Raw genomic sequence first — 15785 nt, forward strand, 5'->3', positions numbered from 1 at the left:
CCTGGAGGGGTTTCGGGAACCGAGGAGTGAGCTATACATAGACATCAGGAGGTCAAACAAATGACAGGAGATATCTCTGACAGATAACATTAAGAATAATCCTAAGAGAGTTTATGTACATAAAGGGGAAAGGGGTAAACAGAGAAAACAAAGGACCCCTCAGGAATCAAGGTCCTCAACGAGTAGCTCTCCAGTGTTTTTTTTTGTGGAGAAAGACAAGAGGACTGGTGAACCTGGGGCTGTCATCGGTAGTGTCTTCAGATCAGTTAGTATCACAGTTGAGGAAGTCCTAAAGGTCCTGATGAGTATGAGGTATCTTGGACCTGATCAGATATGTCCAAGGACACTGTGGGAAGCTGGAGAGGAAATTGCAGGAGCCCTGGCTTAGATTTAAGAGTCGTTATTAAGTACAGGTGAGGTGCCGGAAGACTGGAGGGTGGTAAATGTTGTCCCTCTATTCAAGAAGGGCTGCAGGGAAAAGCCTGGAAACTACAGGCCAGGGAGCCTAATATCTGTGCAGGCTCGGCATCATGGGATGGGGGGGGGGCCGGGGATTTGCGAGCCATGCCTCCCCAATGAGTTATTGTGTCCACTCACTCCCACCCACAGCACTAATGTCACACAGTTTCATCTCCACACGCTTTAAGCATGCGTGTTTATCTGTTACATCAGAGGGAGGGGTAAATGTGACAGAGGCACATGGAGGAGGTTCATGGTAGGTATGACACCCATATCCCTCCCCCCCACTGGGTGAGTTTTTGAACATCAGTTTATGCCCCCCCACCCCTTGCTGTTACCCTAATGCCCCCCAATTAGACTTGTTCAGATGTTGACTCTGCGTCTGAGGTTGTAGTTACTCGAGAGGAAGAAGATACGCATGAACTTGGATGGACCAGGGCTGATTAAGGGAGAGTCAGCACGGTTTTGTAAGTGGAGGTCGTGTCACAAATCTAATGGAATTTTTGATGTCATTCAAAAGGTTATCGAGGGCAGAGCTGTATATATGGCATTCAGTAAGGTTCCACACGGTCGGCTGCTCTGGATGGTTAGATCACACTGGGTGAGAGAGAAAATTGGCTTCATGGAAGAAAGCAGTGGGTGATGGCGGAAGGTTGTTTTTCAGACTGGAGGCCTGTGACTAGTTATGTGCCACAGGGTTCAGTGCTGGGGCCATTACTGTGTGTCATCTAAATCCATTATGTACATGAAAATGTACATTAGCAAATTTGCAGATGACACTAAAGATTCTGCAATTCACAAAAGCTGAGAAGTGATAGAGGAGGGGATTGTTCTGAATGGAGAGGGAAGGAAAGGGGGTAGGGAGCTGGAGGATAGGAGACGGAGGGATTGAGAAAGAAGGAGACATGGGGGAGGGATTTCAGAGAAGCTGGAAAAGTTTATGTTAATGCGAGTTGGTGTGGGAATGGTGTGTGGAGGTCCCTGTTACTGCAGCAGACAAAGTGAAGGTGCTCAGTGAAAATACTGAATTTAGGGTATGACAAAGGAATAAGATATGTTGATGACTGTTAGAGGGAAGGATCTCTTGTGTCTTTTGAACAATTAAGAAGTAAGTATGGAGTAGCTAATTGGACATTCTTCTTCTTTCTCCAGTTAAGATCATTCTTAAGAGAAAGATGGGGACCAAACTTGGGCCCACCTGAAATTAGTGAGATGGAACGAACTACTTGGCTGGGGAACACACTTAAATTTATATCTAAGATGTACTTTGCTCTCCAAAATGAAAGTGCAAAACCAGGTTTACAGATATTGAGAGAGAGATGGGAGTCAGATTTAGGAGTTGCAATAATTGAAAGATGCTGGTCTGATTGGTGTTTGGACAACATGTCATTAATTATAAATGCAAGATACTGATTGGTACAATATACCTCACACCACAGAAATTACATTAATCAAAATCGGAAATATCAGAGATGTCTTTGAGATGTGGAAGAGAAATTAGAACATTTGTACATGCTACGTGGTCGTGTGAGATGGTGGGACCTTTCTGGCAGGATATTACTGAAATACTAACATGGATAACAGGAGACCTTCACGGATGACCCAGAGCTTTATCTTTTGGGAAACTTTATTGAAATAAGTAATAAACTAACTAAATTCCAAATTTCATTTGTTAATGAGACTACCGTTGCTTCAACGAGGACACCATACTGGACAGATATCCCATGCCCCATATCCAAGACTTCACCGCTAATCTGCAAGGGGCACGGATATTCTCAAAGGTGAACCTCCTCAGGGGCTATCACCAAATCCTGGTTCACCCCGAAGACATCCCAAAAATTGCCATCATAACCCCGTTTAGATTGTTTGAATTTCTCTGCGTGCCCCTCGGGTTAAAAAACGTGGCTTAGACTTTTCAGAGGCTGATGGATGAGGTGGGCCAGGATCAGTATTATTGCCTTTTGACATTTTAATCGCCAGACACACCCGCACCAAGCACGTCACCTACTTAAAACAATTATTCTCCAGTCTGAGTGATTTCGGCCTCACCATCAAGTGCCAGTTTGGCCGAGAAACTATTGAATTCCTGGGTCATCGTATCGACCAACATGGAGCCAGACTGACATCAGCAAGACACTGAGGTGACTGAGGGAAGTACCTCAGTTGTGGATGTCCTGGAACAACATATCTCTCCCCACAGAACCTACAAGAACCTTCCTGAGTGGTAACCATTTACCTTTCGAGTACCAAAGCCTGATGAACTTTATACACGTTCAATTCTGTGCACAGTATAAGAATTGCCTGCAACCAATGAACTTGGAGGAATGAGAAATGAGATTGGACTATGAACCAAAAAACTTTTCTGAACTTATATACACATTACACACATGTGCGCTTAGAATTAGAGGGGGATTAAGTTAGGTTAACTAAGTTAATAATAGATAAGTTAAAGTTTGTTTCCATTTTCATGTTTAAAGATAATTAAAACAACTTTTGTTTAAGTAACGATTTGTCTTGGTGAATATCTACTGCTGCTGGGTTTTGGGGTCCTCCGGGCTCATAACACCAGGACTCAGGGCCCCGAGCTACAGGGAGAGGTTGAGCAAGCCGGGACTTTATTCCTTAGAGCCCAGAAGGATGAGGGGGATCTCACAGAGGTACAGAAAATCATGGGAGGAATAGATCGGGTGAACGCAGAGAATGTTTTGCCCAGAGAAGGGGAATCAGTAACCATAAGGACACAGGTTTAAGATGAGGACGAGAGAATTAACAGGACCTTTTTTACAGAGAGTGGTGGGTGTACAGAACAGGCTGCCAGAGGAGGTGGTTGAAGCAGGTACTATTGCAATATTTAAGAACAATTTGGACAACCATGGATGAGGTGGGTTTAGAGGGACGTGAGCCAAATGCAAGCAAATGGGACTAGTGTGGGAGGGACATTTTGGTCAGAGTCGGCAAGTAGGCAGAAGGACCTGTTTTCCACGTTATGTGACCTGACTTTCTGACAAAGAACAGTACAGGAACAGGCCCTTTGGCCTAACAGCCATATTTTGTATATGCAGATCTAACTCATCCCATTTGCCTGTAATCATTCCCTGTCTCATCGTGTGTCTGTCTGAATACCTGTTCAACATTGCTATCATCTATTGTCACTGCCTTCCTTGGCAGTACCTTCTGGACACCCAACATCCTCTGTGGAAAAAAAGTGGCCTCTCACATCTTGAAACCTTCCCCCTCTCATTTTGAAGCTCCGACCGGTAGTGTCTGACATTTCATTTGTATTCTTTATTTTTGATTTTCAAAGACACCACAAATCTGAACAAACACAATCTCTCTCAACAACAGTATATAATATAGTCCGTTTTCTGCCCCTCCCCTTCTCTCCCCCTCCCATACCCTCTTACCTCAAAGTTTATACAAATTAAACAAACACAAAAAAACAATTATCAGTAAAGTCATTAGCCCTTAAAGGAACTTAAGAAAAACCCAAAGTAACCTGAAATAATAGGGAACGAAATACAAGAGCCCGTCATCTTCTCCACGACCCACTTCATTTTTCTCAATCATTCCACTACTGGCATGGGTTGTTACCTTTCTTTTAATCAGAAGGGGTGAAACTATATCTCGAATCAATGTGTTACAAATAGGGTAGTCACATCTCCTCCTTAAATCGTACATGATTTTCTCCAGGGAATGCAACTCTCTATCTCCATATTCCATCGTGTAATATTTAGTTGGGACGTAGACTTCCATGTGACGGCTATACATTTCCTGGCTACCGACAAGGTGACCTTCACAAACTGAATTTGGTATCTGGACAATTTAAAACACACATCTATCATGTTTTCTGGATCTTGTGGAAAACCCACCTTTGTAATCTTTTTCACAATATTCCCCAGGTCCCACCCAGAAGGATCTCATCCTTGTACTTAGCTAGGTTGAATAGATAAAGGTTCCAACCTCAACGCCTAAAGCACATTTCCGAGATTTCTGATTTAGATTTATGTAATTTTTGTGATGTGAGGTACAGTTGATGCAGGAAATTGTATTGCACCAACTTGAACCTGGCATTGACGACAGCTGTCATGCTGTCCCAACACAGGTCTGACCAGCACGGGTCAGACTCCCACCTTTCCATCACTTTATATAAGCCCGGCTTCGGGCACTCACTTTGGAGTAGGAGGTACATTATAGAGATGAACTTGCATGTATTCCCCCTTTGAATTAGCGCCTTCATGTCATTACACACAGGTAGGGCCAAAGTCTCAGGTTATCTCTTGAAAGATCTTGGTTGAAGATAGCAGAAAAAAGTTTTATTTGGCAAATCATACTTATTCCTCAGCTGCTTGAATGACATGAGCCGCCTCCATTCATCACAATCCTTGATACACATGATCCCCTTCCAACATCAGGTATCCAGGATGGTGATTATTCAGAGTCATTATTAATATGTTCTGGGACAAAAGAGTTTTGGGAGATAATCCCACCTTTAGCTCGATACACTGATTTATATTTTGCCACGTCTGAATTACATGTTTTAATATGGGGTTATCTGTTCCACTTCAGTGCCCACTTGTATATTAACTCTCCTACCATGTGCAGTCCAATTTGTGCCCAGGAGGAGGGTACCTCCTCCCTTATAGAGAGAAGAGATATACCTCGACTGGGCTGCCCAATAGCATTTTTTGAAGTCTGGTAAAGGAGACCCCAGCCACCTTATCATTCCACAAGAACTTCATGACACATCCATTGAGCACCTTAAAGAAGTTCTGGGCCAATGGGATGGGCAAAGACTGAAATAAATATTGTGGTCTTGGCATCACTTTCATTTTAACAGAATTAACTCTACCCACCAAAGTTATGGGCAGGGTTCTCCATCTACCAAGGTCCTCCTCAATCTTCCAGAGCAAAGGGAGATAATTATGCTTAAATAAATTAGGTAAATCCTTATCCACTTTTTTCCCCAAATATTTGATACCCTCTTGCGGCTATTTAAATAATAGCTCCCTTTTTGATATTGTCCATAGACCCCTTTTGTCAAGGGAAAAATTTCACTCTTGTCCAGATTTACCTTATAACATCTTGAGATCTTGCCATACTCCTCCAATGTGGTCCTCAGCCTGGCCAACGACACCCAACCCCCCCCCCCACCGCCCCAGGTCTGACAAATATACCAGCAGCACATCATCAGCAAATGAATTGATTTTATGGTCCTCCTGGCCCACTCTGAACCCCCTTATATGTGGATCCCACCGAATGAGTTCTGCCAGCGGTTCAATAGCCAACACTGGGGACAATGGGCAGCCCTGCCTACGTGACCTGGCCAGTGGGAACACTGGAGACCTTTGCCCATTCATTATAATTTTAGCTTGAGGCCTTATGATATAGATTCTTTACCCAATTTATGAATGGTCCCAATCCAAATCTCCCCAATACTTTAAATAAAAAGTCCCATTCCAGTCTATCAGAGACCTTCTCCACATCCAGGCTATGACCACGTCCGGATTCACCCACGACTGTGCCAGGTGCACTATATTAAATTATCTGCATATGTTATCTGCTGATTGTCTCTTTTTTACAAATTCTGCTTGGTCTGGATTTTTTCTCAATAAATATTGAGCCAACCTATTGGCCAATGCCTATACTATAATTTTATAATCTACATTCAATAATCAAATTGGCCTATAGGAGGTGGAATTGAATGGGTCCCTGTCTTTTTTTGGGATCACTGTAATGATTGCTGTTGAGCAGGATTCCGAGAAGGTATGTGTCTCCACCGCCTGGTCCACCACCCCAATAATAAGGGGCATTAAAAGATCCTTAAACTCTTTATAAAATTCAGCAGGGAACCCATCCTCCCCCAGTGATTTGTTAGCCTGCAATGAGCCCAGGGCTTTCTCAATCTCCTCTCTAGAGAAGTGGGCACTCAGCCCCTCTTTGGTCTTGATCCAAATTTGGTAGTCCCAATGTAGACAAGAAATCATCTTTTTTGGCAGAATCTTCCACAGATTCTGATTTATACAACTCTGTATAGAACCTTCTAAGTGTTTCATTTATCTCTTTTGGTTTATATGAAATCTTGTTTGACATTTCCACCCTGACAAAAACTATCTCCCCTCTTCGTGCCTCTCATAATTTTCTAACATTCTATCCGATCTCCCCTTAGCCTCTGATGCTCCAGAGAACACAACCCAGGTTTGTCCAACTTTTCCTTACAGATCAATACACTCCAATCCAGGAAACATCCTGGTGAACCTTTTCTGAACTGCCTCCACATCCTTCCTGTAATGCAGCGACCACAACTGTACACAATACTCCAAATGTAGCCCGAGCAAGTTTTATATAGATACACATGATTTCCTGACTTTTATACTCAGCTCTGTGATGATGAAGGCAAGCCTGCCAGGTGCCGTTTTTACCACCCTATCTCCTTTGAGGGAACTACTGACTTTGTCCTGAGATCTGTCTGTACATGAATGCTCTCCTGAATCCTGTCATTTGCCTTCCTCCCACATTTGACCTCTCTCCCTTGTTGGCATTAAACTCTCTGCCTACATTAAACTCATCTGTCCTGTTGTAGCCTTTGACAACTTTCCTTGCTATCTTTAGCTTTACATAAATCTTCCCACTTACTATTGTAAATGAACACTTGGAACAACATGCTTAAGCTAATCATAGTAACCGATGAAATGATTTCACACTCCTGGCCCCTTAAACACACAGCCTATATTCCAATCACAAAGCTTTTTCTCAAACTTTAGAGCGACTTCTGTGTTCTCCATTTAAAGATGATGGACCAAGTTGGTTCTGATAGAGCATTTTCTTTAGAGAATGGCACGGTTAATAGTTCTACAAATTAATCAGCTGCTAACTTGCAGCATTGTAGTTTTGCTTTGAAATATTGTGGACTGTTCCAATTTTTTTCTTGACGTAAGGACAAATTCCAGTTGATGAAGCGCAGCAAGACTGTGCATTTCAATAGCAACTTCTGTGTGAGGATCGTACTGACCATCTTATTAAAAGGTTCTGAAGTTCCAACACTTTCTGGCGTGAGAAATGCTACTCCCATGGCAAACGTAACACCATGCTGAATATTCCTCAGCTGGAACATGTCCCTGAGCACGGTGTGAATGTGGCAAACAACCCAGGAACATGATTGAAGAGCTGGAGCAGGTACAGCTGAGGGGTTCCTGGAGTAGGGATCTTGACAGGTTGCGGGTTGCCAGGAGCTCACCTTTGAGATACATAGGTGCAGACAGGGATGCACAGTAGGTGAACAGTGAGGAATTTTGCTCACTTCCCCAAGCACACCCATTGCACACTCCAGTGCACTCAACCCCATGAATAAAAAGGACTGCCCACCAAGGGGAAATTTGCACAGACTTTCAAAACGGGCTTTCCATACACACACCAGGATGAAAATGATCAAGGGGGTGACCCATGTATTCAAGGAACAGGTCATTCGCAGGGATTGGAAAAGGCCACTTCACCTGCTTCACCATTTAATTTGAACAACTGACCCTCACTTGCACTGTATTATTTAAAGGAGAAGTTTGCAGGACTTTGAGGAAAGATCAGGAGGCATGGGATTAATCGGGAGCCCCTGCACTATAAGGATCTGTGATTCAAAAACAGAGTTTCTGGCACAGCAGCACAGAACTGTTCTCCAGCAGTAGAAACAGGCAAACAGCTGAAGCATTCTCCCTGGAAACACAGGAACCCTGCCAGACCATCGAAGTGTCTTGGAAAAACATTCCCAGCTCTGAGAGTGCAGTACCCTTTCCAACAGCTTCATCTAACAGCAAGTTCCCAACCCATTCCTGCCTGAACTGTGCCAGCCAACTGTGACTCTTCAGCACCACTTCCACAGGAGAATGTCCCAGTGATCCCAACAGAACAAACCCCAGAGGCTGCACCACATCACCCAGAGTTTCGGCTTCCAGACAGGCATCAACTGGTTCAAGGCCTGTATATCCTGCCTTTAGATCCCATTCAGGAGTCAGCCACAGTTACATTCTCCCCTTAACCAGTCACCTTGGGACAAAACAGATGTCCCTTCAGCTGAAAATGGCTCACATGCAGCCACAGAACCAAGCGAAGCAGACACGAGTCAGGCTGTGACTGAGGAGACACTCCTGAAGCCTGCACCTGGCAATGACAAAATGGTGGCTCTCGACCATGTGTGCAGCATTGCAGCTGTACAGCCTGCACTAGCGTCAGACCTGTGCCAGTGTCACAGTGGACACCATGTTGCTGTGCTACACTTGGAGTACAGTCCAGCTCACCATTTCAACAAAGACCATGCAGAGGAGGTTCGTCAGGCTAACTGCCATGATAAGAGCATTGTCCCATCATCCCTTTGAAAGCAGTAGGAGTGTAAAGAAGGCCCGTGGCAGGCTTGCTCATAGGTTGGGGTGCTGAGTACAGAAGTTAGGAAGTCACGTTGCAGCTGTATAAAAGTGAGATTGGACCACATTTGGAGCACTACATGCCATTCTGGTCACCCAATTACAGGAAGGATGGGGAGGCTGTGGAAAGGGCACTGCAAGTTTTACCAGGATAATACATGGATTGGGGTGTATTGAGAATAAGGAGAGATTGGACAAATTTGGGTTGTTTCTCTTGAGTGAAGGAGGCTGAGGTGGGGGGGGAGGGGGGCTGTTAGAAGTTCATAAAATTAGGAGAGGCCAAGATAGGGTGGGTAGCCAGTCATTTTCCAGACTCAAAGGTCATGTATTAGGGGCAGCACAGGCTCCTGTGCCAGAAGGGCCTGTTACCATGCTGTATCTCTAAATTAAAATTATGCCAGGAATAGCATGTGGGGGACATTAACTCATATACTTTCAATAAGATTGGTTTTCTTTACCAAAGTAATCATCAGATGGGGGATGCTCCATGTCAAACAACATCTTCTTTGTCAGTCGGTCAAGCTCATCCTCTGGTCTTGGAGCAGGGGCATTCGGTGCTGGAGCTGGAACCAGACCTGGAACCGGAGCTGGAACCAGACCTTGGGCTGGAGCTGAACCTGGATTCTGGTAGAGATTCTGAAAATTAAGAATTGCATTTCAATGAATACAACATTAAATTCAATTCCCAGCAACAGTTGGTCAGAATCAGAATTTACTGACATGAACAAGTCACAAAATTAGTTGTTTTGTGGCAATGTCACAGTGCAAACATTTATATAAACCACCTCACTAAAATAAATTTAAAAAAGCATGAAAAGTCAAAGTAAGGCAGTGTCTTTGATTCACTGATTACCCAGGAATCTGATGGTGGAGGGGAAGAAGTTGTCCTTGTGCCGCTGAGTGCTCGTCTTTAGGCTCCTGTACCTTTTCCTCGATGGTAGCAGAGTAAAGAGGGGATGGTTTGGGTGGTGGAGGGTCCTTGAGGATAGAAGCTGCTTTTTTAAGGCACCACCTCATGTAGATATCCTCGATGGAGTAAAGTCTGGAGCCTGTGATGTTGCAGGCTGAGTTAATAATCCACTAGAGATTTTTCGTCCTAAGTGTTGGTGCCTCCATACCAGACAGTGATGCAATCAACCAGAATGCTCTCCTCAGTACACCTATAGAAGTTTAGGAGAATCTTCAGTGATAGACCAAATCTCCTCAAACACCTCACGTCTAGCCGCTGCAGAGCCTTCTTTGCGATTGCATCGAAGTGGAGGCTCCAGGATATATCCTTGGAGATACTGACAGCCAGGAATTTGAAGTTCTTGACCCTCTCACTACTGACCTCTCGATGAGGACTGGGTCGTGTTCCCCTGACTTCCTCCTGAAGTCCACAATCACCTCCTTCTTGGTGGTGTTGGTAGTTTGTTAGAGGTGACCTCATTGACAATGATGGGGAAGGCATCAGGATGCGCTGTCTCGTGCTCCAGCCTGATGTTAGCCTGGGGTGGAATGTACACTGTGACCAGGATGATGGAGGTGAACTCCCTCAGCAGGTAGAATGGGTGGCACTTGATCGCCAGATGTTCCAGGTCAGAGGAGTAGGACTGGGACATAACCTCTACTTTTCTGCACCATGATGAATTGAGGATGAAACAAACATTGCCTCTACTGGCTTTTCTTGACGCTGCAGTCCAGTCAGCGTGGTGGAGAGTGTAGCCCACAGGCTGAAATGCCATGTCTGGAATGTTCGTGTTTAACTATGTTTCTGTGAAGCACATCACACAGTATTCTCTGGTGTGGTAATCTGGCTCGGAATTCATCAAGTTTGTTCTCCAAGGATTGTACATTGGCCAGGAGGATGGTAGGGAGCAGAGGCTACAGGGCTCGGCATCTTAGCTTAACCTGTAGCCCCCTTTTGCATCCACGTGGTCGGGTCTTGAAATGGCCTGTGTGTCCATTGCAGGTATCTCCCATGGTGTTGAAATGGTCCGTGCGATGGTTCTTTAAGTGGACTGAGTATCTGCTGCTTGCGTCTCCCGCGAACTGTGAATGGCCCATTGCTGCTGTTTGAAACTCCTGTGCTGCTGAACTTGCCTGAGGGCCGGATGTTTAAAGATCCCATGGACTGATGGAAACTGCCACTTCTTCCAATTCCAGTCTCCTAGCGATCTCTGGACATCCTTATTCTTGGGTAAGTTTGATTTTATGGTTCTGGGGTTGGGTTTTAATAATTCTGAATGGGAATATTTGAAAATTCCTGTCACAGCTGTATGTAAGGAGTCACCACTGTAGGCACCATCTGAAGGATGGTGTTGTTCTCATTGAAATTGCTTGGGGCTGCAGAGAGTCTGCAGTTTCCATCGCTGCTCACAGCAGTTTGTGCCCAGCCCTGAGCCCCACATCTCCTGGGAAATGTGAGCGGGAGGTTTGAACTATTGGAGTTGTTCTAGTGAACTGGTGCAGACTCGAAAGCCCGACATGGCCTGTTTCTGCTCCGTAAATGGTTATATGGTTATATGGAATTGTACAGCACAGAAACAGGGCACTACAGCCCTACATGACCATGCCAACCAAGTTGCCCACCTGCACTAGTCTCATTTGCCTGAACTTGGCTAATATCCTCGATACATCTTCTATCCATGAACCTGCGGAAATTGCTGTGACATACACATCCCTCTATTTCCCCCCAGCACACAATACAAATGTTTCCATGTACCTCAGGACAACAATAAACATAAAGGGTGGACAAAGGGCACGAGGAGAGTCAAATGTGAGGTCCAGTTTCCTTCTGTGTTAAGACAGCACTGCAGGCAGCTCGGAACAGAGTGAAACACAAAAGTTTGCAGACATTGTGATTATAAGAAAAACACATTGAAAAGCTGAAGGAACTCAGTTGGTCTTTTCAGCATGAGTTGGACATTAGTAGGACAAAGAGTTATTGCCGACATTTTGGGGCTGAGGCCTTTTTCAAGGAAGAAGCAAAATGAGCCAGACCAGGAAATCTCAGAAAGTCTCAGAATCCAAACAACGGGGAAGGAATCCAGACCCACAAAAGGTGTTAATTAGATGTGATAAGGGACAAGGTAAGAATTTATATTGTGAAAGGTGATGGAATGGAGAGATAGAGAAAGGAGGAGGGGGAAGGGTTAACGAAACCCAGAGAAGTCGATGTTAATGCCATCCAGTTGGAGGGGACGATGAGGTGTTCTTTCTCTAATTTATGGGTGGTCTCAGTCTGGCAGCACATGAGACCGTGGACAGACATGTTGGCAAGGGAATAGGAGGGGGAATTGAAATAAGTGGCCACTGGGCGATCCAGGCTACTGCGGCAGACAGAGCTGAGATGCTCAACGAAATGATCTCCCAGTCTGCGTCCAATTTCTCTGATGTAGAGGAGACCACAACAGGAGCACTGGACGTAGTAGATAACCCCTGCAGATTCACAAGTGAAAAGTTGCTTCACTTGAAAGGATTGTTTGGGGCCCCAAATGATGGTTGAGGAGGAGGTGTGGGTGCAAGTAGAGGCATCTCCTTTAGTCACAAGGTAGGTCCCAAGGGAACAATAGGTGGGGAGGGAGTCGACAAGGGAGTCACGGAGGGAGCGGTCCCTGTGGAAAGTGGAGAGGGGAATAAGTGTCGAGTGGTGGGATCACGTGGTAGGTGGTGGAAATGGTGGAGGAGGATGTGTTGGATGCAGAGGCTGGTGGAGCCGTAGGTGAAGACAAGAGGATCTTGTCTTTGTTGTATGTGGGGGTGGAGGGGACCAGGGGAGATGTGCTGGTAATGGAGAAGATGCGGGTGAGCACCGAGTTAATGGTGGTAGAGGGAAAGCCATGTTGTTTGAAGAAGGAGGACACTCCTTCTGGCATCCAAGTCCTCATCCTGGGTCCAGATGCGACAGACACGGAGGAATTGAAAAAATGGAATGGAATCCTTACAGGGACAGGATGGGAGACTCCTGAGATGGATTCAGAGAGATGGAGAAAATGGAGAGTTTTGCTAGAGAAGGACCCAGTGAATTTGAGGTCAGAGTGGAAGTTGGCAGCAAAGTGGATGAAGTCGACAAGCTCATCATGGATACATGAGGCAAAGTAGTCACTGATGTAGCAGAGGAAGAGTTGAGGGCCCCTGCCTGTGAGGGCTTGTAGCATAGATTGCTCCATATAGCCAACAAAAAGGCAGGCATAGCTTGGGCCCATGCAGGTAGCCATGGCCACCCCTTTAACCTGTAGAAAGTGTAATTAGTCAAAGGAGAAATTATTGAGGATGAGGACAAGTTCTACCAGCCAGAGAAGGGTGATGGTGGAGGGGTCTAATTAGTTCTATTGTCCAGAAAGAAACAAAGGTTTTGAGACCTTCAGTATGGGGGAATGGAGGTGCATAGGGATTGGATGTCCATGGTAGGCATGAGGCAATAGAGTTCAGGGAACTGGAAGGCGTGTGAAGTGTCCTGGATTCCTGGGATGAGAAAGTTGTCCAATAAATGAGGCTCTACAGCATGGGTAGGTATTCCTATGAGTTTAAAAGCACTCAGCAAGATCCTTTTCAAATATGTAAGATCCAAAGAGAGCTTAATAGGAGAGATGCGAATCAAGTTAGACAGCCCATGGTGATCATCCCTTTTGCAAGAGTTTACCCCACATTCCTTTACCTTCCCTGTCTATTTAACAGTCCAAATGGCTTTTACAAGTCAGAATTGTCCCTCCCTCTACAGCTTCCTCTGGCAGCTCTACCCAGACCCACCATCTATGTGAAAAGGAGGCCTCGTTTCTTTTAAATCTTTCTCCCCAAACTAGTTTCTTCCCCAATTTTACTGGCATCTATATCTTTCTCTACAGGAAACAAGATGAGAAATATTTATTGAAGTTCTCACCCATCTCCTCTGACTCCACATAAAGACAACCACTTTGATCCTTAAGGGGAGAATGACAACTTTTAACTGGTCAGGTACATGGAGAGGAAATGTTTGGAGCAGCCATTCTCAACCTTTTTTCGATTGTGGCCCCTCTGAGAACTTCACTCAAAGTTTATGGGGCCCCTTTCCAGTGAAGCAGGCACGTTTAGTTGGTTTATTCCATATTCTCTTCTACCCCCCTATACACCTTGTGTTGGGCTCTGTTGATCCATCCTGATGATAGACTCTATGCACTTTTTTCCCTTTCACAATGGGTGCCTGTCTACCTTTTTCCACACTTTTATGAAGGGCTCAAGTCCGAAACATTGGTTCTGTATCTTTACCTTTGCTACATAAAGGACCTTGTTTGACCTGCTGAGTTTCTCAGGCATTGTATTTGGACTTCAACCACGGTGGCTCCAGATGTTGGTGTTTCACTTCCTTTCCTTTATTTGTGCTGTGAAAGTCTCCTCTCCAAGTGGGAGAGCATTACATTCACACTGCAGCCGTTGATTAGTTAGTGTAATGAAGACCACTAGGAGTGCAACACAAACACACAGCAACAAAACTTTTGCCACATTGCCAAGTTATAAGTTCTCATATTCTTCGTTAACGAGCTGGTTGTCAGGAATAGCTGTTGGATATCCAGCAGTCTGTACGTCTTTAACTACACAGCAAGCAGTTCCAGGACAAGTTGCCAGTGTGTGACTCAAGCCTGCAACCTCAATCTGGATACACGGCTTCTCCAGGGATTCACCAGTCGACACAACGAGCTCCTCGACAAGGCCACTAAACAGAGCTAATATTTCCTCCCTGTTTCCTGAGCCATGTACTTTGTGATCTAGTTAAAATAAATAGCCCAACCCCACAGGCAGTGACCATCCAGCAGTTCAGGAACCTGCATGGCCAGGGAAGTGGGTAGGGAGGGAGGGGCAGTGGTGGTGGCGAGGAATAAGAAACAGGAGGGCAAGGAGAAAGAATGAGACTGATTGTGGCTGGAGAGCAGGGTCAGGGAGGGCAGAGGGGGAGTGTGTGATCCTAGGGTCATACAGAATGGAGCAGGCCCTTCAACACAACTTATCCATGCTGACCAAGTTCTGGGCTAAACCATTTGCCTGTGGAGTGTGCGAGCACATCAGCAGATGTTTCAGTGAGCAGTCTCTCTCAACGCTGCGACTGGTCCACAAATTCAATGGCCCAGCACACAGTGCCACAGATAGTGGAGACACTGACACATGAGTACATTCCACATTCAGTCCTGAGCGCCAGCCAGGAGCTGGGACAATATCCAACAAGGGTGTGGGATTTCCTCCAGGCACTCTGTTCTCCCCCCACATCCCAAACGCTCACAGGCTGGAAGGTTCATGGGCCACTGTCAATTAGCTCTGTTGTGTTGGGGAGTGGCAGAGTCTTGCGGGACTGTGTGAAGAATAAACAGGATGAGTACAGATGAACTCAGTAGGCTGAATGGACTCTTTCCATATGGTAGACTCTATGACAATCCTACTGCCTTGGTGGACTTTCTGAGGCAGGTGAGGGAAAGCAGACTGACCCAAGCTCAGCATCGTGCCACTGTGTGGACCGCAGGAATATTATATCAGGCTGTTTATTGACTACAGCTCAGGGTTTAACACCATCATACCAATGAGACTAATAATCTCCAGGTCCTTCTGCAACTGGATCCTTGATTTCCTCATCGGCAGTCTCCATTCAGTGCAGATCAGCAATGTCCACCTCCTCCATGCTGACCCAAAGGCCATGTGCTTAGGCTCCAGCTCTATTCCCTAGACACTTATAACTGCATCGCCAAGTTCGGCTCAAACTTATCTATAAATTTGCTGACGACTCTGCCATTGTTGGCTGTGGTTGGAGAGTATTCAGACGAGAATATAAGATGTTGTTCCCTCAATTTAAAAGTTGAGCCCCTCTGCTCTTTCCGCTGCAATAATGGGGACCACCCAGTGGCCAGCCATTTCACTTCCACGGCCCATTCCCACACCGACATATCTGACCATGGGCTCATGCACTGCCAAAAC

General features: G+C 45.5%; 1 protein-coding gene across 12 annotated transcripts in view; it reads right to left on the reverse strand.

The window, feature by feature from the left end:
• lpp (LIM domain containing preferred translocation partner in lipoma) overlaps positions 1-15785 on the reverse strand; it is a 294099-nt gene that overhangs the window by 35011 nt on the left and 243303 nt on the right. For all 12 annotated transcript variants that reach the window (XM_069897669.1, XM_069897671.1, XM_069897677.1 and 9 more), the window contains one exon: positions 9326-9503. In XM_069897669.1, coding sequence (XP_069753770.1) covers positions 9326-9503 — 178 coding nt within the window. The remainder of the gene's footprint in view (positions 1-9325; positions 9504-15785) is intronic.

The sequence above is a fragment of the Narcine bancroftii genome, chromosome 9 (genome assembly GCF_036971445.1).
Source record: "Narcine bancroftii isolate sNarBan1 chromosome 9, sNarBan1.hap1, whole genome shotgun sequence".
In the NCBI taxonomy this organism is placed as follows: Eukaryota; Metazoa; Chordata; class Chondrichthyes; order Torpediniformes; family Narcinidae; genus Narcine; species Narcine bancroftii.